The sequence below is a fragment of the Talpa europaea genome (genome assembly GCF_964194135.1).
Source record: "Talpa europaea genome assembly, chromosome: 2".
NCBI lineage: Eukaryota > Metazoa > Chordata > Mammalia > Eulipotyphla > Talpidae > Talpa > Talpa europaea.
In genome coordinates, this window is record NC_140068.1 from 80,024,855 (window position 1) to 80,049,709 (window position 24,855).

The 24,855-nt window shown below is 41.7% G+C and overlaps 1 protein-coding gene across 2 annotated transcripts in view; it reads left to right on the plus strand.

Annotated features, from left to right (window-relative positions):
• Positions 1 to 1,193: 1,193 nt before the first annotated feature.
• GCLC (glutamate-cysteine ligase catalytic subunit) overlaps positions 1,194 to 24,855 on the plus strand; it is a gene marked incomplete at both ends in the record, with an annotated part of 36,877 nt that continues 13,215 nt past the window's right edge. For both annotated transcript variants that reach the window (XM_084228064.1, XM_084228065.1), the window contains 3 exons: positions 1,194 to 1,343; positions 21,032 to 21,144; positions 22,256 to 22,438. In XM_084228064.1, coding sequence (XP_084084190.1) covers positions 1,194 to 1,343; positions 21,032 to 21,144; positions 22,256 to 22,438 — 446 coding nt within the window. The remainder of the gene's footprint in view (positions 1,344 to 21,031; positions 21,145 to 22,255; positions 22,439 to 24,855) is intronic.

Consider the following 24,855-nt stretch of genomic DNA (forward strand, 5'->3'; position numbering starts at 1 on the left):
TAAAAGCTTGTAGACAAGATGATTCCTATTATTAATGGTTTATTTATTGATCATTAACTTTATGCACATCTCCTTTGTGCACACCCTTACTACATCTACAAAAAATAAACTTTATGCACATGTGAAAATAATTGGCCCAAGCTCTCAGTCAATGAGTGAATGAGAGTAAAATTGAACGTGAGTTTAATCTGATTCCCAAGTTACTATTTTCCTAACATACCCTGCTGCTCTCACCGTGGTGGTTTTTGGTTTGTTGTTTTGGCTTGTTCTTTGTTTTGAGCTCTGCTTTCTTTTTATTTTTTATTGAACTATCAATAATTTACAATACTATATATGATTTAGGGGAATAGGTTCACACCTGTTCAAATCTATTTCGCCCTGTTTTTATAAGTACGGCCCTTTTCACTAAAAAAAAAAAAACTGATGGTTTCTTAACTAATTCAAATAGTCAAATTTCTTCCCCAACAAACAGAATTTGTCTTTTTGGATTTGGGAACTGGATTTTACATAGCTCATTTGCTTAAACGTGGCAGCTGGCCTGCCCCGCATTGCCCCAGCCCGGCGCCGCGAGCTCCGCCCCCTTGATGCCGCCCTAACCACGCCTGCGCACGCCTCCTCCACACCCCCTAGTGTGGTTCCGCCTCCGTCACGCCTCCCATGATTCCCCGCCCCTTGCCACGCCCCCGCACGTAGTCTATAAAATCCGGAGCGCCGGATCCTGCCCGGGAGCGGCGAGTGCGCGGACAGAGGGACTGGGCATGCTCGGTGGCCGCGCACCTTTTGGTCACAAGTAGGAAGAAGCCAGTGCACGACACCGGCAAAGAGAAGCGGGACGCGCCGCCGCCGCCCCTCGGCCGTGGGGTCCGCCGCCGCTGCCTCGGAGCAGGAGTGGGGCGGAAGCCGGCGCGGGCCAGCGGCAGGGTCACCGGGCCGGCAGCCGCTCCGCCGCCCCTTCTGTCCTCTGGGTCTGCGCCGTGCGCCGGACCCGCGGGTCGGTTTCCCGGGGGCCCAGGACCGCGCTCCGGGAGCCGGCGCGGGCGGGACCCTCGCTCTACCGGCGGCGACCCGAGGGCGCCCCCCGGGGGCGGAGCGGCTGCCACCCCGCCGGCCTCTGCGGGGTGCGGAGTGTCCGGCTCGCGCCCCGCGCCCGGAGCTAGCGGCGCCCGCAGCCGGGCGAGGAGGAGGGGGCGGCCATGGGGCTGCTGTCCCAGGGCTCGCCGCTCAGCTGGGAGGAGACCCAGCGCCACGCCGACCACGTGCGGCGGCACGGGATCCTCCAGTTCCTGCACATCTACCACGCCGTCAAGGACCGGCACAAGGACGTGCTCAAGTGGGGCGACGAGGTGAGCGCCTGCGCCCCCGCCCCCCTGGGCGCCCGGGCGGGCCGCCCTGCGCCGCCTTTGTTCGGCGAGGCTGGACCCTGGCTCCCGGCCGGGCCCCCGGGGCTGTTCGCGCTCTGCGCTGCGCCCCTGGGGTCCCCGGGCAGCACCCTAACCCCAGGCGCCTGCCCTGTCCTCGCCCCGAGGGCCAGACTTCTCTCTCCTCCTCTGTTCATTCATTGGGGTTTCCCTTCATGCAGCACATGTGGACTGGGCAAGGGAGGGCGTGAGTTGGGAAAAGTGTGACATCTGTGCCTCGGCGAGCTTGCAGGCTGCCCGCCCCCTGTCGGGTCCCTCCGATCCTTAACAGGAGCCTTTGCGATGACTGGGAAAGGGAGGAAGTTGCCCTTGTCCTGCAGGGCCCATTGCTGCTCCGAGGGAAGGTGTTAAGGATGTGCGCTGCTGCCTCGTTGCGGGTGTCTTTCAAGCCTCCAACTTCTTCCCATCAGCCTCCCACCAACTCTTTAGGTATAGCGCGAAACAGATTATGGCTGTGTTTTCCTTAAGGCTCGGAGGAGCCTTCCCGGTCCTGTTTACGTCCTAATAGGAACACTTAGAAATTCAATGTTAGGATTTGTTAGTGACTTTCCATGGCCTAGATCCAGCGCCTAAACTTTACAAATCAGTGCTTCAACATGTTATGTTTCAAGGTGAAATGGTAGTGGATTCTATGTACGGTGAGCCATTGATGATTGGAATGATCTGCAAAGTACTGATTCTTGTTCGATTTCAAGTCTTTTGCAATAGAAAGTTTTTGTACCCTCTCTTCCCGTTTTTAAAGATCAACATATGTATGGTTCAACTAGTTAAGTGACTTCTTGATAAGTCCTTCTGTATTTACCCTTTGTTACCCCGCTTGACCTCACTGTCCAGGTGCTGCTGCACCAACACAGAATCTCATGCCCTTTCCAAAAGTTAGTATTTCTTTAAAAAAAAAAAATTATTTACTTATGCATAAGAGAGCTGGGGTACAGGCCAGAGATGCAGGGTGGTGAGAGGATTCACCAGAGGCAGAGTGGGGAGCAGAACAGGCAGACTGAAATACACTGCTGGGGGGAGCAGAGGCCAAGTGGGAGAGGTCTGCTGCACCATGTGGATTGCTCCCTGGTCCGCTGGGGATGGAACTCCTGTTTCAGAGACTGTGGATTGCTTCACAGTGCGGTACGCCACCAGGGAGGCCCCCCAAAAGTTAGTATTTCTAAGATTGTTAGCTAATTCTGCCTCATACAGCTGAAGGAATTGTCCTGTTTAAAATTAGGAAAGTAGAATGACTGGCAGTTACTATTTCTACTCTAAGTGACTTGTCATCTTTGGACAGAAAAGTGTTACAGTATATGGTGGTAGTTCTGTTTTAGTGTAAAGTTCATTGTTTTAAGGCATCCGACATTTTATACAGTCATTTCTGTATAGTGTATAGTTTATCTTCTATCCCAAGGATTTTTTTTTTTCTCCTACATCGTCCTTTGCTCCACCCAACTAACAAGCCAGTATCCTTTGGAGTGGTGAGTTTACTCTTTAACAGAAACCACAAAGTTAGAAAAGTTATGTAGAAAAGTAACTTGCTCATTTATTATTTCAAATTCTGCTTTAGTCCTCTCTCATGATTACACACACACACACACACACACACATCCCCTCCCTCCTTTCGACTCCTGCAATGATATTTCAGTAAAACCTTAATCTCCCTCTGGATTCTCTCTCATCCTTGATCTGTGGGATGTAGGTATTAACTCTTCGCTGTGCTCTACAGCTCTTCATCTCTTATGGCAGAGGTATGACATTTCAGGGGAAAGCAGGATCCCACACCTATTTGTTGGTGGCTTAATTTCTCTAGCATCATGTCAAAGTAATCACTCATTTATGTTATAAAGCATTTTCCAAACTTCAGGTCATAATCCATTAATGGGTTGAGAAATTTAGAAGGTTTTTGAAGTCTTAAGTTCATTGTTTCTTTACAGCATCTGACTTTTTTGTGTGTATTGTATGTATGTTATGACCTGTCTCCCCTAGACTTTTTCTCTCTAGGACATTTAAAAAAAATGAAATAGGATGAGGAATATCAATTATATATAGTGAGAATATTATGCCATACTTCTGAGTTATTTATTTGAGGGTATCTGTGAGAATGCATATATGTAGCATATAATTTCATAACTGTGGTTCACAGTTAAAGGAGTTTGAAAGCCAGAGAGGTGAGCCTTTGGAAAAAGAGCAGGAGGGAAGTTAACTGCTCCAGTATTAGCACTAATGCTTGGGCACAGTAGGAACTCACTTAGCATAACTATTAACAGAAGTCTGTGATAGGGTCAGGCAGCAAGTAAGCTTGTCTGTATGTAGAAACCTTGAGAAAAACTGAGAAACAGACTGGGCAGATAAAAGCAGAGAAGGGTGTGGTGGGTGGTGTGGTGCTAGAGATGAAGAGTGACCTTGCCAGAGAGAAAGTGATGTTTTGGATGTGATATGTAGGACTGTATTGGCATGACACCAGAATGCTACTGTTTGTGGGAAGTTTTCGGGGTTGTACTTACAGGATCATGGACTTGGATTGAAAAAAAAAAAAAAAAGTGAGCCTTAAAACCATGGCCATAGATTTCTCTGGGCAAAGAGCCTGCCACTTTAGAAATGCTCAGCCCTGTTCCTAGGGTAGTATTTCACATGAGAAAGAACCCTAAATTTGGGCTTCCACATGTTCCAAGGTCTGCCAGATTACCTGTGTGACTGTGAGCCTCAGTTTCCTCATTTGGAAAGTGAAAGGGTTGGACTTTTTCTCTCTGACCCTGTCTAGCTTTTGTAGTTTGAGTACAGTTTGAATTGATTTTAAGGTATTTCAAACAGGATGTTACTCTTTGAAATTCACCTGAAGGCAAAAAGGCTACCACCAATTGCTGTGGTAAAAATGGATTGCATTGTAATGAGTGTACCTGCTCTTTGGAACTCAAAAGGAACCTTAGCTTACACGTGCATGATACTCCTTTAGGGTGCAGATCCTGACTTTTGCCAGCATTTATTATGTTGTCTGAGAGAATAAATGTAACTCCTGGGTGCCAGGAAAATACTTCATTTGCCTAAGGATAGAGGGGAGGGGATATGATAAAATGGATGTTGCTGGGTGCTCTTTTGGCTGATACACATTCTGTGTATGCAAAAAAGGTAAATACTTAACAGCTCACCCACAACTTTTCAGGTGTAGGTTTTGTTTATAACTTGGGGTGTGTACATTAAAAGGCAAACCTACAAAATAAAATGTAATGATAAATACTACTCTTGTGGTTTTTTCCCTAATAATTATTCTACTTGTAATGACCTGCCAAACTTTTTCACTTACTTAGTGCCAGAGACACTATCAGATGTGAAATCTGTCTGACTCCAGGTCCATTTCTTGAGCACATTATACCAGGTTTTGGATTATTTGCAATACATGAGATTTTATCAAATTTCCTTTTGCGGAGTTCAAATTTTACAGGTCATAGACTTGTCAGAAAATAACATTTAAAAGCAAACATATGCTTTTCTAATTTTTTGAACACTTAGGATAGTGGCTCTCAAAGCCAAGAAAATAAATTAGCCTCCAGTTAGCAGAAAAGTCCATGTGACCTTTGGAAGGAAAATGTTTTCAATATTTGAGTGTGTTCTTATGCATAAAAACTATAAAATCAAAATGGAATTTATTAAGGTCTGTTAGATCATCCTTTGAGTTTGAACGACACATTTCCTTCTGTAAGTTAAGGATGCATAAATGATTATTTAGAATATGCACAGCTTTCTAATGAACAAGATTATGATCCTATAACAAAAATAATACAGTCCGAGCTCTAAATCTAAAGTGGACAAAAGTGTAATGCTTCAAATCTAATTGAAAGTTCTGTGTAGCTTGGGACAAATGGCTTAATCTCACTGAAGCTAATGTCCTCTATAAAGCCTTATTTCCTACAATAATATCTTCTTTGTAGGGTTATTAAGATTAAATGAGATATTGGTGAAATATTTTACACATGAGTACCTAGGTATCTTTTAAGTAGAAGATTCACACATGGTAGCTTAAAATGTCTACCTGGAAATTTTAAATAGCCATGGTCATTGTGGAATGAGACATTCTGTATGTGCATGCAAAAGAGAAACAGAATTTCAGGTGATTCTTATTCTGCTGGCACCCTTGAGAAGTTGCCTTCAAGAATGTGTGGCTGTTAATTAGATAAAAAGGAGAAGGGAAGAGATCCTGGGCAAAAGAGCAGTGTAGTAAAAGTGGAAAGGTGAGAAATAGCATTGATGTGTGAAGATTACATGTGCTTTGGTGTTGAAAGTGCAGTGACTGGGTACATTGGAAGTCTTTATACAGTTGTGGATAAGTCAAGGCTTTCTGTACTTTAAAAACTTGTAGAAAATAGAATGGAAGAGATTTATTGCTTTTGTACAGGTGGCTCCTCTAGAAAATTGTTTCTGGTCTTATGAACCAGTTACAGCTGTCCACATCACTGTTGAATGCCTTTATGTAAAGAAATATGTAGACCTCCGCTTCTGATAATACCACTTCTTCTAGAAGTGATGTTAGCAAATATGCCTGCTAGTATTCTCTGTGTTGCTTCATTTGGAGGTATAAACCTAGGTAAAGTTCAATATAGTCTCCATATTTTAAGAAAAGATGTCAGAGTATTAATTGAGCCTATAACATCAGAATTTGTTTTTGAACATTTTTAGGTGCTTAAGGATCTACATGTATTTGTTATAGTTAGGAAACTGTACATGGGGTATTATTGATATTTCTGGTGTTAATGGATGACTTTATCCTAAAGAGAACAAAAAATTCTGTTTTTAAATTTATGGTTTAACCAAGTTGTTTTTAAAATTTTTGTTGAGATGAAATTGACATACAATAAACTGCACATATTTAAAATACAGTTTGATAAGTTTTGCTGTCTGTCCATCTAGGTATCCATGAAACCATCACCACAATCCAAATAATGAACATATCCATTTCTGTCTTTCACATCTTCTGCCAAATTTATTCTTTTCCTATTTTCTATTGCTAAATGGTATATCACTTTTTAAACTTTGATTTCTAATGATTGCTATTACATTGAAATAAATTGATTTTATGTTTTTATATACTATAATCTCATTAAACTCATTTTTGAACACATGGAATACAGTTTAAATAACTGTTTTAATGTCTTTGCTAATTCTGTCATTGTAATTTCAAGTCATTTCTTTGCATACCTGGTCATCTTTAATTGGATGCCAGGCTTTATGAATTTTACCTTCTTGAGTACTTGATATTTCTATATTCCTATAAATATTTTTAAACTTTGTTCTGGAATATGATTATTTGGAGATGGTATGATCCTTTCAAATCTTGTTTTTTGTGATTTATTAGGGAGATCAGTTCAGAGCTAATTATTCCCTTCTACTGAGGCCTTCATGAGTGCTCTGCACACCTTGTCCCAGCTTTGGGTACTTGTCTTGCATTCTTAGGGATTCCAAATCAAGGGTTCCCACTGCAAATGTCCAGGGCTCTCTGCAGCTCTCTTTCCTTTGGACCTTGGTCCTATAAACCTATGACTTGGTTTCCTGACTTTGAACTCCATCTCTTCAAAGAGATCTACGGCCTCTACTTCATCTCAGTGCCCAAGACCATAGACTCTCTCTCAGTGGTAAGATGGGGGCAATTATAGGATTCAATTAAAATTTCTCCCCATCCCAGGGATCTCTGCCTTTGTTATCTGATAACCAGTGTCTTGGAAACCATTCTTTCCTCTCTATATATTCATATATTCTCTGTCCCTCTTTTCCCCCCACCCCATTTTCTCTTGATTGTGTCAGGTAGGAGGGTAAAATTGGTTCCTTTTACTTCATCATGATCAGAAGTGGAAATCTTTTCTACTTTTTTGTTATTCTTTCAGCTCTGCTCTCCTTTATTTGTAAACTTTGTCCAGGGGCTGACTACTCATGGTTTTAAGATGCCTCCAGCAAATCCTCCAGGATTTTCTTTGTCCTTATTTGTAATGTTCATCGCTTAGTATTACTGTTCTTTTCTACCACTATTTGATGAGAGGACAATTATTTTGAAAGTCTGCTTACATTTATAACTGGATCTGAAGATAGGAGTCCAAGCCCAGAGTGTCCCTGCAAATGGTTCAGTGATCTTAGATCCGGAACTTAAATTCTTTTGACCACAATTTCCTCATCTGTAAGACTAATAAAAAAAAAAAAAATCCTATCTTTCAGTTTTGAATTGCATGCTTACAAATCAACACCTAATGATATCTTTAACAGTTGAATTATTTCAAAATGCTTAAAACTTTATACAACTTATGAATATTTGGAAATACATACAAGAAATGGTAGAATCTATTTCCTTGCCCTGTCACCATTTGGGTTTAAACATTTTTCCAAGATAACATACTTGCTACAGAAAAATAATCTAAATATAAAATCATAACTGTTAGGTTTACTTAGGAAGTTAGAGAAAAAACTTCTGGAAACCTATTTGAGTCTTACAAGTTTACGGTAGAAAACAAGATGGCTTTAGAAAGTACTTCTTCAGAAATTTTGAGACTTTACTTTGAGTTTAATGTGTGGCAAAACATCAAAGGCTTTATTTCCATGAAAGATGACTTTAAGAAGTGTTTCTTGAATACTTTCTGTACATTGAGCACTTCTGTGCTAAGTTATGGGGTCGAAGAGAGGAAATAAAAGAGAAAACTACTGTCTTTGAACTTCGGTTAATGGCAGGGCCATGGGGTGGATAGCCAAGCAAGAGGAAGGAGAGGATTGGTACTATGCCTAGAGATCCTGAGGGTCTTTTTGGTGGGGGACCGGGGACCTTCTGTTAGGATCTCAAAGGGGGATTGAGAAGACAAGGAGAGGGTGTGTGCAAACATGAGCTTATGAAGGTGCCTGGCGTTCAGGGAGCACTGCTGTTAACAGGTCAGAGTGGGGAACAGGGAATGGCCAAAGGTTGAGGTTACAAAGGTGAGTTGGACTCTGGCTATTGAGGGTCCTTTAATAAGCCATGTAGGAAGATATGGTATCATTAAGCCTGATACAAGATTACTTCTACAGCCCTTTGGTTAGAGGTGTAAAAGATGCTGTGGGAGGGATTTATAGAGAAAAGGAGCCTAACCTCATCCCAGGAAAGAATGCAGTGCAGCCTAAAGCTAGATTCCTCCTTTGGAGGAGGAATCAGAGGACAGAACCTGAATGTTTGTGTCTCCCACCCTGGCTCCTAGCTTAGGTGACCAAATGAAGAATTCCTGCAAGGATAGTTTCTGGGGAAACAGCTTTGGATATTCTGGGTTGAAGTCCTTTAATGAACTCAGCACTCATCCAGTGGAAATACCAGGTAGACAGAGCAAGAGCTGGAGCAACATCTGAACTCTCTGTGTAGCTGAGCAGCCACAGGCTAATAATTATGAGTTGAAACTAAGGTGGAAAACAGGATAACCCAGAGAGAGGACACACTGGTAGCTTCTGAGAACCCTGACGAGCACAATGTAAGGGATAGGAATGTAATGTGGGATCCTGAGAAGGAACAGTGTGAGGGGTGGTAGGACTGCCATGTGTGCAAAGAGAGATGGCAGGCCTTCAGGAAATGTGGAAGGATGGGAGCTGAAAAGCTATTGTAGCTGCCAGTTATGCAGGCACTGAGATTTTGGCTGTGGTCTGTTTTAAACATATTAACTTGGGAAAAGAGCAAAAATTAGTTTCTGGCCCAAATAAATGGCACAAAGTCCATGTTTTCACAGTCATTGGGTTTTTGAAATCTTGATTATAATTTTCAGGAATGAACAGAATTAAGCTGGGATAGATGTGAGTTTGGGTCACTTAAGTAGTATCTGCATGGATATTCTGAGTTGAAGTCCTTTAATTCAAGGATAGTTGAAACTCAAGTGGAAAATAGCTGTAAGTTCCTTCTGTTGTGTGGTGAAACTGATTATAATGAATTGAGTATATTAAAGTGATGACTCTGAATCTCCATTTCAAGGCTGGGTTTCTCAGACATTAAGGAAAACCTGAATAAACCTTTGACTTCTTGCCAGAAAGTTCATTTTGGATGCATCATTGTTACCCAGATTGGCATATCCTTGGAGAGTTCTCCTGGCTTGTTTGTATGGCTGTAGTTCTGAAGTTTTTATAGCCTTAGATTTTTGTGTCTATTAATGGTCAGGACTTGGTAGTTAAACTTACTTCTACAACACAACTGATTACAAACAAACCCCCAAATTAAATGTTCCTATTTACATAAATATTCAGAGACCCTCTGTCTTAAGTCCCCCTCCCCCAAAGTCCTTTTTTTTCAGTCCTTTGGATTCAGTTAACTTCCTCTTTTTGAACTGGATGCTGACTTAGGAGACTTAAACCTAAACCCTATGATCAGAAACTCCATGACCCTTTTTCTGGAAGCTAGTAAGAATCTGGGCTGTGACCCTTCCCCATATGGGTTTTTCACAGGGGTCATGGGCCGAAGTACACAGAGCTTTTCATATAAAGGGCTTAAAGTACCTGGGAAAGCTGGCTGGCACTTCTCTGAAGTGTTTTTAAAGAGTTAGGAGTTGTAGCAGTGACTGTAAAATGAGAAGTTATTTGGGGATGCTTTATTTCCCTCTAGCTGTTCGCATGAAAAGGTATATGCTTAACTTATACATGAAAGATATATGCTTAACTTAGCACACCTCTCAACTGCCCTGTTTGTGCTAGCATGGAAGTCCTCTCCTCTTAGCCCTCAAGGCCACCATTACTGTGTTAAGTTGTATCTGGGGTCATGATCTGCTGGGTTCACTATTCAAATAGAGGCAGAGCTAGGAAGTAAACAAAAGTGCTCTAAGTACAAAGTTCATGCACTTTACTCCCAGAAATGTCTCAAGCCTTTATCCAGGGGTCACTCATTTTATACACAGTTTCTGCAAGCTTTCTAGTTTCAGCTGAGAAACTAGAAACAAATAAAACCAATGGAGGCAGAAGTGAGAGATCAGTTCAGAGAGCAATTGCCAAAAGCAGATCTAGACAGGGCAGCCTGATATACTTTTAAGGGCTTTGATCTGTTGTGAGTCTAATTAATGAAATTATTGAAGTCTGCCACCTTAATAAAAAGTGAAAGTGTGTTTAGTATCTTCCTACTGATAGATGAGGATGTAATTTACTACTGATAACATATACTTAAGATTATATACATAAAAGGTAAACTTTGGTAACAAGATAATGCATTTAAATAAATTTACCTTTCTGGTGATGGAAAATAAGTAATGTTATATAAGAGTGATAGAAAAATGGATGATTATATACTAAGAGGATTTCTGGAAGTGTTTAATTACAGAAATAGTAGTTTAGAGCTGGAAAGGACATTTGGTGTGTGGTTTGTTTGTTTTTTTCCGTATTTTCCAAATGATAAGACTAAGGTCCAGAGACTAAAACACATTTTAAAGGTCTATAATGGTGATATTTGTGGGATGAGAGGGAGCATGAAGACTGCTCTGGACAAGGTAACCACCTTGTACAACTCTTGGAAGTGCTAATGTATGTGGTGTCTCTTGGAGGTGGGGACAAAGGAGTCACAGTGTTGGGTGTCAGAACACAAGAAAATTCCCCACACCTCCGGGTGCTTCTCAGGCTGGAAGGGTAATCAAAACAGCATCAGCCGGTTAGCAAAAGAGAAATCAATTTAATAATGTATAGAAAATTTACATAGTTGTAAATTCTAAAGTAAAATGGAGTAGACTAGAGATATTTGTACTGTGTTTGAGGATCTAGAGCATCAAGGAGAAAGAAGAGGGGAGACTTTACATGCAGTACAGGGAGAGGGTGGACCTCATCCTTCTGTTTTGAGTAAAGACACATTCACTGATAAATCTATAGCTGTTAGCTCCTCCCTACCGCCAACTACATTCTTCTAGGTCATAAAAGGGGAAAGAGCAGTGATTGCTTCTTCAGTTAGGATAAAGGCAAACAAGCATCTCTCAGTCTCTGGGGTCTTCATTGCTCTTAAAATAATCTGCATTGTTTAAGTAGTGGTAATAGACTTCCCTAGACTCACTAGGCCTCCGCTGACCTTTAGTTCCATACCAACGTGATTCTTACTGGGCGAGGCCTACTGTGGGCCTATTGACAAAAACCTTTCTGACCCTTCTGGGAAGAACCATCCCATAGGGGTCAACAAAAGTCTCTCTGAAGAGAAATACTTGACTTGAGACCCAAAGATGCCAACTCTGAAGGGCCCAGGTGAAATCTTTCCAGGCAGGGAGAACAGAAGTGCTCTCAAGGCCCTGAAGTGGTTGCTGGAGAAGGGAAAGTGAGGCCAGTGTGACTGCAACAAGGGGGGCTGTGGGTGGGGGTGAAATGAAGGAGGCAAAGTGAGAAGGTCCCCCTTACTGCACTTGGGGAAGGGTATTATTAGATTTTTTTTTGTGAGCCATTGAAAAGTTTCAAAGGAAGGGGAGTGATTTGATCTGCATTAGTGAGGCAACCCAGGCCTGCCTAATTGGAGAGTTAGGCAATATTCTCTGCTAGCAGAGTCCACTTCTGACTAAGGCCAATAGAAGCTGAAATCCCATTTGTTGACAGTATTTTCATGAAATAGTAATTCCAGTCCCGTAAGTGACACATTCTGTATTTTATTCTACTGTTTTCTAAAAAAATATTTTTGTGATGTTGACTACAATCCACCACGGCCCACCGAGGGGGTGTAACTACCATTTGAACAACACTATTCTACTTCTATCAGTGTGTCTCTGCCCTGGAGCTAGAAAATAATAAGCACTAACTTTTGAGTGATTTGGGGTAAGTAGTAACTTTTTAAGCACTTTACATGCATTATTTTAGTAATCTTCCCCCATGTAGGTGTTAGCCCTATTTTCCAAAAGAAACAGAAAGGGAAGTTTTCAAGATTCCAGCTGTTTGACTCCAAAACCTGGATACCTACCTGCTTCTCTGTGGCCACCTCCCAAAGAAGCAAGAGGCCTCCTAAACAGTTTTCATAGGCTCCACCCTGCGATGAGACTGAAGGTAGAAAGGAAAAGTAAGGTCTGGTGGTAATAAAGGAAGTGAGAGTTTTTTATTTTATTTTATGAAAATGTAACTATATCCCAGAGCCACAAACACAGGTTTAGTATTTGGTGGGGGGTTTTTTTGTTACCAGATGGCCAGCGATTGGCTTCTAGTGAAATGCTATAATGTGCGTGGTGAATTTCTCCTTCCACAGGACAAATTGCTAACAGTTTAGTAATCTGACCACAGCCTTCCCAGCTAATCTTTTGCTGGCAATCTAGACAGTAAAAAGGCAGATGAGGATGAGCCCTTTACATGAAAATCAGACTAACCTCACTTGATAGTTATGCAGCCTGTGCTGATTTCATCTAGAGACAGCAGGTAGTGGGCTGAAATCAGAGCCCCCACTTATGAGTTTTGACTTTTCTCTTTGAGGTTTATACATTAGCATGAATCTCAAATGTGGCAGGGAAGGCGTAATGTTAACAGGGGTTTCCATCTTCTAAATCCCGTATTAAGCAGATAGAATTGCTGTCTTAGTGGATCTGCCTCCTCTCAGGTACAATTACTGAAGTCCTGATACAGCTTCCATGAGGTTTGGTTATGAAAATCCCTGTGCTCAGATTCTTAGGATGGTGGGAAAACCTTAAACTTGAAGGCTTGGAATCACTGTCATTCTGTCCCTGGGGGGTGTAGGTGAGCCTCTCTGAACACAGTCACATTTGGAGTTAGGAATCCTCTGACTTACTATTGGCTCTTTAGAAAGCACTTCCCTCTCTCTTTGTTGGTTGCTTGATCTGTACCACTTCCTGAGAGCTAAAACCATGAATTCTTCAGAGTTCCTGATCTAAGCTAGTCTAATTTACGAACTTAACAAAGGCATGTCATTCACTCAGCTGTTGGGCTCCATCAGGCACTGAACTGGGCACTGCCAATGAGAGTGGGTTTTCCCTCCTGCAACATGCGCCTCTTCCCCCAAGCTCTAAGCTCTCCTGCACGTAGTAGGAGTCACTATAGAGTTTCTAGATGGTCCTCACCCCTAAACCTCTCCTCCCCAGCTAGCCCTGCAGAGCAGTTGATCCAAAGCAGCCTTATCTGGGAACTAGGACACCCTTTTCCTTATAAGCCACGTGGAGCCTAGAACTCTGGCAAGGGAATGTGGTTACAGGAAGGAGTCAAAGAATTTACTTTCCCTTAGAATTCAGAAGTTATAGTACTAAAGAACAGGTGTTCTGAGATAAATAAAAACGTGTTTCTGTTTGCAATACTGTTTCTTCAAGAGGAAATGGCTTCTGGTTTCTAAATTGTAGAGTGTCTACATTGTTGGTGGCCATAGCAAACGTCAACACTGGTGACTTTAATTGACCTTCTCCGAGGTTAAGTTGTATGAGAAGACGGCTTAGGTTCCACTAGATCTGGTGCAGAAGGAGGTAGGTGTGCCTTCATGTGGTCCTTATAACCGTCAGAAAATTAAAACCAGCATATTGCCTGAAGGGCAGTGGTAAGTTGGAAAGAAAAGATTGAGCAACACCAATTCAGAGGTCCAGAAAATAAATGTCTCATGCCATTTGTAGGGCAGGAAAGAGCATATCTACCTTCAGGGGTTTCCTGTCTAATGAATCAGTGTGTCCAGGTGTAATTCCCAGGGTTGTGGGTTCCTTTGGGTTTTAGTCATTGCTGTCCAATACGACATTCTGCAGTAACAGAAATACCTGCTCTCCAGTAGGTAACCACTGGTTGGACTTGGGCACTTAATTTTATTTTAATTAGTATAAAACCTAAACAGCTGTACATGCCTAGTGCCTACCCTAGTGGCCAGCATGATTGAAAAAAAAAAAAAAATTTGGGCCTCCCCCATGGCGCAGCATTTGAGCGCTGGGCTGCAAAGCTGCCTGCAGCCTCTGCAGTGCTGTTCCGATCCCCAGCCACCAGTGAGGGTCCCACATGGCATGCTGACCTCTCCTGCCAAGCCCACTGCTCCCCTCAGCAGTGTATTTTTGTCACTCTGGCTGTTCTGCTCCCCGCTCTGACTCTGAAGAATTCTCTCACCCTCCCATGCTTCTCACTGTACCCAGTGCTTGTATAAATAAATAAATCTTTAAAATAAAAAAAAAATTCATCAAAGATGTCATTTTCCCTGCTTTTGAGGTTCACCCCAATATCCCCTGCAGCTCCCATATTCTTTATCTTTTAAAGTGTTAAACTTTTCATTTGGCTTCATATTACTAATCTTGTCATGTGAAGAATTTGTTTTCTATGTGTGGGCCAAGGTAGTGATTCAAGGAAGTTGCTTTGCCTAGTTACATAAGAAATTCATTGACTTTTATACAGTGTAAAAATTGAAACTAAGATTTAAAAAAAAATCCAAATTGCTCTGAAAGCTGAAGCCCTAGAATATGGTGCTGACAAAAAGGACCAGGTCATGGTAAGACTACATTTATTTTGATTTCTAAAAGTATAAACGTTCCTAGAGTATACCCTATGTAATTCTGCACCGTGAAATGACATAGTAAGGGAGAAAGCCAAAATATATAAGATATTAATAAGAGTTTGATATAATTATAGACTAAACTACCAAGTCATTTCTTTTTGGGTGCCAAGGATAATTAAATATAACATTTTAACAGATATCAGTTTAAAATATCTGTGTTCATGGCCATTCAGAAGCACTTATATTAGTTTCTGGCTCGTATTTATCGGCACCCCCAAAAGTGCTCAAACATTACCACATATTTGTAGTGTCATCAATAGACTTGCCTAATGGGAGTCCATCTTAAACCACGTTCTGTGCCTCGTCCAGCTTGCTACATCTGCATTTGAATTTCTTCCTGGGGGCTTATTTACTGTTTTAAGCATAGTTGCTCTTTTTACTCTTGTCTTTCAGGTCTTCACTAGCTAAGTGATTAAAAAAATTAACATCACTTTGGCTAGCCTCTCTTTGGATACTCCAGGTGTGGGTATTACATTCAGCTCAATGTTTGAGAGGGCTCAAAAATATTGCTCACAAGTACTTGGCTGTATGAAGAAACAGACTTCTGGACAGAAGGCATGGCTGCTAGCTTCCAGTTTATAATCTAAGAAGGGACTGCCCTGACGTGGTCTCTGCAGATTGAGCCATTATCTGCATCTCTGTGTAACTGAACAGGTGATTGTGCTACAGTCAGAATGGTGGTCTGGGAAAGCAACGGCTCCTGCGGAAGCTTTATTTATGTGGATGCATCTGTAGAGCCTCTTGTTTGCTGGCTGCCCCTTCCATCCAGGCAGCCTTCTAGTCTCCTAGTCTGGCTTTCTAGACTGGTCCAGATCCTCCTGTCACATACCCAGCTCTGTTTGGTCATCTCCAGCACTCAGATCATTTAGCTGTAATTGTTTTCGCTGTCCTTATTTACTCTATCTTCACTCACCTTGCCATCTTCACCCAACCAGCCCCTTCTGCAGGGTACAGGAGGGGGTAGCCCTCATCCTATACTGTCTGGGAGGAAATGTAGAACCTCAGGGCCCACTGTCCTCAGGGACTTGGTTGTAAGGGTCCAACACAGCATGGGTTAAATACTCTTACCTTTGCTTAGCATTGTTTCTCTGGGAAAATTCCTTTGTTTGAATTTACACAGAAACTTTACACAATGTCTATCCTATCCTCAAATTCTAAACTTTCTGAAATCTTAACCCTTGTGGTAAAATATAAAAATGTTTAAAAAAATTTTGAAACAAGTAGAAAGTGCTATTTAAAGACAATATAATAATATTCATATTTAAGAAAAAAGCTATCTAAAGGTAATATACATCCTGAACATCTTAGTATTTTAATTTTTTAAAAAAGATGTATTTATTTATGCATACAAGAACTGGGGTATAAGCCAGTGGTGCAGCGGGATGAGAGGATTCACCAGAGAGAGTGGGAAGCAGAACAGGAGGATCTACTGAAATACACTGCTGAGAGGAGCAGCGGGCGAGGCAGGAGAGGTCTGCTGCACCATGTGGGTCACCTCCCTGGCAAGCCGGGAATTGAACTCTGCTGCAGTGGCTGGTGATAGTCCGATAGCACTGCCTTTAACAAACCCTGCGCCACCAGGGAGGCCCCTTAGTATTTTAATATTAACTGTTATCTTGAACTTGAGTGCCTTGAGTAGTTAACTGTCAATTATATGATCAGTATTCTACTGGGTACTTACATCACCTGCAATTAAGATTCTTTATTTTTATTGGCCAAATTTCAGATGAACATAAAGCACCTCACACCTGTGCAAACCTGCATTGAATGACTGGAGGATTATTGTGTGCCAGTTGTTCCTAGCAACACTTTATAACAGATACCTACATAATAGTCTTGAATGTGCCTTTGTCTTTGACTCAATAGCTCAGAGATATTACTGACTTTTATTCTGGTGGGATAAAACTTAGTGCTTAAGCAATGGGAATCTAAAGGATGTTAATTTTATATATAGTAACAGTAGTACCCATTTAAAATATGAATGTCTTGCAGTGACTGGTTATTTTTGTTGGGCTGGTTTGCTCCACTTTGAGAAGATAACTGATGGGCACCAACAAGCATGTCCCCAGGTTACATCTAGTGAGTGTAATCTGTGGACTGAGAGTTAGATCCCTCCGGCAATTTTTGCTACATGCAATTAATATTAGTTACACGAGTTTGAATTGGTCACTCTGGGACAGGTTTGTGATACAGTTAGGGCATAAGCTTTTAGAGTTGTGCATGTGTGTGCAGTATGCAGGGAGAGATGCTGTAACTCTGGGTGTAGTGCCTACCAGCTATTCAAAGTTAGGAAGCTGTGCAGTCTGAGCCTTTGGTCTATGCTGTACAGAAGGGATTCTGTGTCCTGTTACGCTATTTTCTCTTTAATTTTGTCTCTTCCTCTCATCCTTGGATGCAAAAGCAAAGTTTAGGGTGGAGGCAAAATCCAGAACTAACAAATCACTGTGTCTTAATGGATCACTTTTCATTATCACTGAACAACTAGGTTAACTGAATTCCATTTCAGCTCTAATATGGCTCTGATGAAGATTGATTTAATTCAGTGCTCATATGAACTAGAATTGGAAATAAATTGAGATGGGTGAGTGAAGGATTAAATAAAAGAGCAAAAAACTGATATTAAAGAACCGTTTCGAGCACTGATACAAAAAAGCCAAGGTGATTATAGAGGAGAATTACCTCAGAACACTTTACATTTGAGTTTGGAAAATGTCCAGAGAATCCTTAAGGCTTCTAACTGAACTTAGATTTTATCCAAAAGAAAGTTTGCTTTACTTTCTCATTTGGTAAATATTCTTTTTTTTTTTTTTTATTTTCATTTGCTTAACGAGATTATGGGATGACTTTTTTCTTAATTTTGTTTTGCTTAGCATTTTAAATGTCATCCGCTTGATATTTAAAACTCAAACTGAGTTTAAGCTTTTTGTTCTTTTGTAGCACCCATGCTTTAAACTTGCAGGCTAAGAGTGACTTTGAAAACCAAGGATTTCAATGATTTCAAAACTAGGAAAGAAAAGTTATTGCAGTTTAGCTTATATAGTTGGTACAAACTATAGTTTTGTTTTTTTTTTTCCTTTTAATAGATAAAAGATGGGAACCCGGTAAACTAGAATATCTTTCTTTCAAGAAGAATGTTAGCAGGGTAAGAAGATAACAGATGTCAGGCAGATGTGTTGGAGCTGGTGATCAAGGAGGAAGTTGTATAGTAGGGAGGGGCCTCTAGCTGGGAAGAAAAGGACTGCTGCATACAACAAATGGACTCTGCCCTGGGCCTAAGAGGTGCCAGTCTGTTTATAACTGTAACTGTTAATCTAATCTAAGCTTTTATGCTATAATGTCAAGCCCGCTCCATAAAATGGGAGCATAATCAATGTGAGAGATTTTCAGCCAGTATTACAACCTGTCACTGCCTCACAGCTTGCAAGCTTTTTTTTTTTTTTTTTTTAATCACTGGTCAAGACTGCCATCCTCCTAGCAGCACCCGTGTACTGGACCTTGAGACTAGGCAGGACTCAGTTCAAATCCCTCCTCCAATACCTGTGGCCTTGGGCCCCTTCTTCAGCCTTTCCCAGCCTTGCTCACCTGTCCTAAAGGGTGATATGCCTGCTTTACATGATGGGTTTGAAGATTAAGATCCATATATGAAAAGTTCATGAGGTACCCTTTCTCTATGTTCATTTAAAGGTAACTTACTTCACATACTTATGCGACTTAACCAAGTTTCCTATTCTGTAAGGTTTTTTATTTCAGAAGTCCTGAATCTGTAGAAATCATCTGAGGGGCTGAACTTAACGTTGGGTGCAGTTCCAGATTCTGTAGCCTACAGTTTTCAGGAACTTGACATTGAATGACTGTACAGGTGCAGATCTCACATTTCTGACTCATGTACCTAAATCAAGCAGTCTTACCCATTTCTTGAACTAAGACATTTTAATAAAAGCGAGAACGGAGGCTTATATAAGACAATCTAGTCAATTCAAGATGCTGTAACAAATTCAAGATGCTATAACATATCACAGACATATTTTTTAAAGATTATTTATTTATTTTTGCATACAAGAGCTGGGGTACGGGCCAGAGAAGCGGGGGATGAGAGGATTCTCCAGAGACAGAGTAGGGAACAGAACAGGCAGACTGACAGAAATACACTGCTGAGGGGAGCAGCGGTCAAGTCAGGAGAGGTCTGCTGTGCCATATGGGTAGCTCCATGGCCGCTGGGGATAGAACTCATGCTGCAGAGGCTGCGGATTGCTTCATAGTGCTGTGTTTAGCCCCTTGCACCACCAGGGAGGCCCCAAATACCACAGACATTTATTTCTCACATTTATGGAGGCTAGGAAGTTCCATGCCAAATATGCAGGCACATTATTGTTAGTAAGAGCCCTCTTCCTCCCTTCCAAATGGCCATTATGTCCTTACATGGTGAAGAGAGCTTACACATCTCTTTCTCTAAGGGCACTAATCCCATCTTGAGGGCTCCACACTCATGACGTAATTACCCCCAGTAAACTTGTTTACTTCGAAATAGCATCACATTGGGGATTTCAGACTTCAGTATATGAATAGCACACACACGACATATGCACATACACACACACACAGTGTGTCCGTGGCAGCAGCTAAAAAGCTAACTGAAAGTTAAAGTTGTTGTTGAGTTGTTTAAACCCATCATGCTATTTCCTATGGTTACTAACATTTTTGCCCTTTATAATTAGATTTCAAAATAGCTTCTTGAACCTATTTCTGTGATAAGAGATGATGCCTTTGGGGACCAGGCAGGTACACATAAAGAGGGAATAGGCCACAGCAGACCAGCACATACCCTTCAGAGGAGGGCGGCCTGGGCCAAGCCCCAAGGACTAGCACCCAGTTCTTGGCTTCTAGGTCTTTGTTTTTAAGGCTGAGAATCTGGGTTTATATGTGAAATGTCAAATAGATAGTGGATGCATTGTTACTTGCCTTTTCTTTTTTTTTACATATTACAATAAGCCAAACAAAACACGTCTGTCTGCATACTGCTCTGCCCCTGGGGCACCCATGTGCCTCCTCTTTGTCTTTTGTCTTAGGCAATGCAAATGTTTGCCTGAATGATCCATTTCACTACCTTTTCACTTACATATGGATAATGTATGCTTTATCTCAGTCATAAATAGTAATCTGTGCCCTTCACTATTTAAAGCTTGCAATTGGAAAAAACAAAAACAAGCTCTATTTGTATTCTGCCCAGAAAAGCCTTACTTTGGTATTTAACTCCTGATTTTTAAAGAATTCCACCAGATATTGTTATAAATGCACTAGTGCATCTTGCAGGGTAAAATTTATATGGTTTAACATGGGGAAGCTGAATTAAATTATTCTTGACCAAACAAAATCAAATTGTTAAAAATCCTAAAATAGCTTCTCCACATTGGTATTTATGATTATGGTTTAATGACAGAGGGATTATTAAATAATTGGTCAGTGAGTAAGGATCCTCTACCTTGGTTAGAATGCCCAGATAACCACTTTCATAGTAAGCCAGTTGAGGAAACAAATTTCAAAATTCAACGTCTTCTTATAACCGAAATTTGCAGATTCTTAGCTTTCAAATACTTCTCTTTTAAAGTACAATTTGTCGGGGTCTCCCCTGTGGCGCAGCGGTTGAGCGCTGGGTTGCGAAGCTGCCCGTAGCCTCTGCAGCGCCGGTTCGATCCCCGGCTGCTCCCTGGCCACTGGAGGAGGGTCCCACATGGCACACATACCTCTCCTGCCACCCGCTGCTCCCCTCAGCAGTGTGCTTCAGTCCTTCTGCCTGCTCTGCTCCCTGCTCTGGCTCTGGGGAATTCTCTTGCCCTCCCGCGCTTCTGACTGTACCCAGTGCTTGTATAAATAAATAAATCTTTTTTTAAAAAAAAAATGTACAATTTGTCAAAACGGGCATCTTCACCTTCCCACAGGATCTTCAGTAGTACTGGGCAAAGAAGGACTTATGGATTAAGGGTTCTTGTCCTCAAACAATGCCCATAATAACTGACCATTTCACCAGGTTTTCATATTATGCAAACAAACGCTTGCTGTGTGCTGTGGTGTAAGCAAATGTTGCTGTGGATTCGCTCCAACCTTTGTGTTTCCTTTCTTCTCCTAAAGATCACACTGAGCTTGAGCCTAAAAGAATGTTAATCTTTCTCTCCTTGATTTTCAATAGGTCGAATACATGCTGGTATCTTTTGATCATGAAAATAAAAAAGTCCGGTTGGTCCTGTCTGGAGAGGAAGTTCTTGAAACTCTACAAGAAAAGGGGGAACGGACAAACCCAAAGTAAGTTGATGTACTCAACGCCTGTTGTGTGGGTCTGAAACTATTAGAGAACTGTAGATTCTTTCTCAGATGCTCAGGTTACAGACTAGCGTAAGCAATTCAGAGCTTAGACTCTGTTTCCAAATTGCCTGGGTTCACAGCCTGGTTTCTCTTCTCAAGAGCTGGGTAATCTTGGGCAAGTTACTTAACTTCTCCGTACCTCAGTTTCCTCATCTGAAAAGTAGGAATAGTAATAATGCCTACCTCATCAGATATTGGCATTTTAGCTACGTTAATATGTTAAAATACTCAGAACAGTAAACTCAGTATAAAACCTGTTTACTCTTACTAAATGTTAAAGAAAGCATTGCTAAAGAGTTACTGAGATCACAAAACTTGGTGCCAGATGAAACTTGCAGATGGATTTTGTTTGGCTGGCGGGATGTTTGTAAAATATTTCTTTATTTCAGTAGACAAAGGTGAAAAGGATATGTACTCTGCAGTTCATTTTTCTACTTGATGGATTTTGGAAGACTGCATTTGAGTTTGGAGGCCCAGCATTGAACTAAAAGAGCTCTTAAGGCCTCATCTCCTTTCTCTCAAAGAGGACTGGCTTGCTTGTCTTGTTTTTTTTTTTTTTTTTAAAGATTGATTGATTGATTGATTGATTGATTTATACATACAAGCACTGGGTACAGTCAGAAGCGCGGGAGGGTGAGAGAATTCACCAGAGCCAGAGCCGGGAGCAGAGCAGGCAGAAGGACCAAAGCACACTGCTGAGGGGAGCAGCGGGCCACATGAGAGGTCTGCACGCCATGTGGGGCCCTCCTCAGGTGGCTAGCGCTGCAGAGGCTGCGGGCAGCTTCGCAACCCAGGGCTCAACCGCTGCGCCACTGAGGTGGCCGCTGGCTTGCTTGTCTTAAATAGTGAATGCCCTGTGTGCATTCTCAGTTATTTTGAACTTGGTGAAGAACTATGGAAAACCAGCAGCCTTTGGGAATTGTGAAGAAATTCTTAGCTTCATTTATGCCTAATGATTTCTAAGCATTTTAAAGCAACTTTTTTAAAACGTCTGAAAATTGAGTAGACTGCAGCTTTAAAAGAATAAGATGAATTTTTTTCCTCTCTGTAGCCACCCTACCCTTTGGAGGCCAGAGTATGGGAGTTACATGATTGAAGGGACACCCGGCCAACCCTATGGAGGAACCATGTCTGAGTTCAACACAGTTGAAGACAATATGAGAAAACGTCGGAAGGAGGCGACTTCTTTATTAGAAGAAAATCAGGCACTTTGCACCATAACTTCATTTCCCAGGTTAGCTCCTGTACATGTGCCCAGTAGACACTGCACAGCTTTAGGTTATATTATAGACAGCAAATCATGACACAAACAATTGACCCTACAATTCTCCCACTTTGCATACAGTTCATGCTTTATATATGACATTTAACAGATTATACATTAGAACTATAGGCAGAAACTGCATTCCCGCTTCAATAGATAGGTGTTGGCCAGAGCACTGTGGTAAGAGCACTCACGTACACTCAGTGGGGAGGACCACCAGGACTGCTCAACAGTGTGGCAGCCCTTGAGTGGGGGGAGGGAGATAACTGCCCAACAGCGCTGACCTTGTGAGGAGTAGCCGAGTCTCCCAGTGAACACAAAGTGCTCTTGTCACTCAGCTATTATAGTTGTTCCCACTTGTAAGTTGGTGCCAAATCAGAGAGCAGCTATTGAAGGGCTGCCAATAGTGCTCTCGGTTGCTGTCAGTACAGGTAAATTCTGAACAGGGCAGCCATTGGTCACGTTTGGACATTATGCTGAAAAGAAAACTCAGAGTTTATCAAATCCAGTTATAGCTAAAAGTTCATAAAAGTAGTATAAAATAAACAGTAAAGTTATGTTCTTAGCTTAGAATGAGATACACAATATCATACGATTATATGTGGGACCTGTACTTAAGAATGCAGTTCCACCAAATGGTAAATGTGACTTTTCTATGCTAGATATCTGTCAGATTGAGGAAATACACTTTTACCTCCTCAAAGTTCAAAAGAGCTTTGGAGATCGGTATCCGTGGCCTAGAACACTTTGAACTACTTTTACACCATTTTTTGGGGGTCCTGATAAATGTCCACAAAGAACAGGCATTCAGAGTCATACCTTTGATCTCAGAAGGACACTTAAATGGGAATTTTCTTTTTGAAAATCTTCATTGAAACATTTAAATAATTAAAGCCTTATTTAAGCAACTCATCAATCATTTAGAGAAGCATCTCATATTCTGTGATTTCCTTTGTTCTATTTGTGCAGGCCACTCCCCTTTCCCTGCCAGAGAAGGAAAACCCAGCTGGGTGAGGGTGGGCAGGTTTGTTTGGAAGAGAGTACATGCCTTTGCCCGAATGTTTTAAGGAGTTGGTAAAAAATATGACTGACATTCACTCAGACCTTTTGAGTGTCTGCCCCACACTGGACCGGTGTGGCATGGGGATGTGTCACAAGCGCAGGCAGGCAGACTTGGCTCTTTGTGAACTAGGGGTAGAGACAAAGAGTAGCCAAATACCCACAGAGCCAGTGAAATACAAGAATAATTATCTGTAGAAGCCTTACCTTCTAGCCATGGTAAGTGAAAATAAAAGTATTACTGTATTTTGAAATCAAGAAGGAAAGGAGTACTTGGTTTCTTGTGTAAGCTGTGATTGTTCTCTGTAGTGGGGGGCGGCAGTCCAACACAGTGACCGTGCAACATTTACATTTGGATTAATCAAACTGAAATAAAATGAAAAATTAAGTTCCTCAGTCACATCAGCCTCATTTCAAGTGCTCAGTAGCCACATTTGGCTAGTGACCACTTATTAGTTTGGGATAGCACAGGTGGTTAACATCCCTTTTGCTGTAAAAGGTTCTCTTGCAAAGAGCTCATCTAGAAGAAAGGAAGTGCCTTGGGATCCTTCCTCCCACACATCCTTCCTACTGAAAAAACACGTCTCTTCTGGAATTCTCATTGGTTAAGAAGCCCTCAGATTTCATAACTCTCCTAAAGGACTAACCAAGGTTGCAAGCTTACAGTAAATAATGCACAGAGCAGCAGATTGCTCCCAGGAACACTTCATGGGACTGGGAACTGTTTTCCAGATAAGATCAGCAAATTCAGTTGTTGTTCACAAGGTAGAGGTAGGCAGCCAACAGGTATTTTATTTTATAAAAGGTAGGGATTGAAAATAAGGCCTAGATTAGTCTTGGCTTTTAAGCCACTTTTCCTAACAGCTGATCTGGGTCCTGACAAGACCCACCCTTGTTTTGCTTCCACTAACTTTGTTAGTCTTTGTCCTCCCTCACTGCACACTTAACAATGACCTTAAAATTCTTCACTTGGAAGAACTGGTGGGTCACTGCAATTAATGTGGAATTTAAGCTTTATATTTAGGAATAAATACAAAACTTTCTATCTCTGAGCTGGAATTAAAGTTCTTCTTTAGGTCAAGTATGAGATTATAGGGTTGGGTTTCAGACTACAGAGCATGATCTCTGGGGACACCTGTAGAGATACTACCTAATCTTGAGGGATTCTGAGGTAAGCTGCGGAGGCAAAAAAAAAAAGGGAAGGTGAAGGGGGGAGTCAGTAGAGGAGGATGCCTCAGAAGCTGCCTGGAGGGAATCCTGGATAGTTCACAAAACCAAATGAAGAGACTTGTGTGCTGTAGGTCCCTGCAGTGACATAGAGGGAGAGA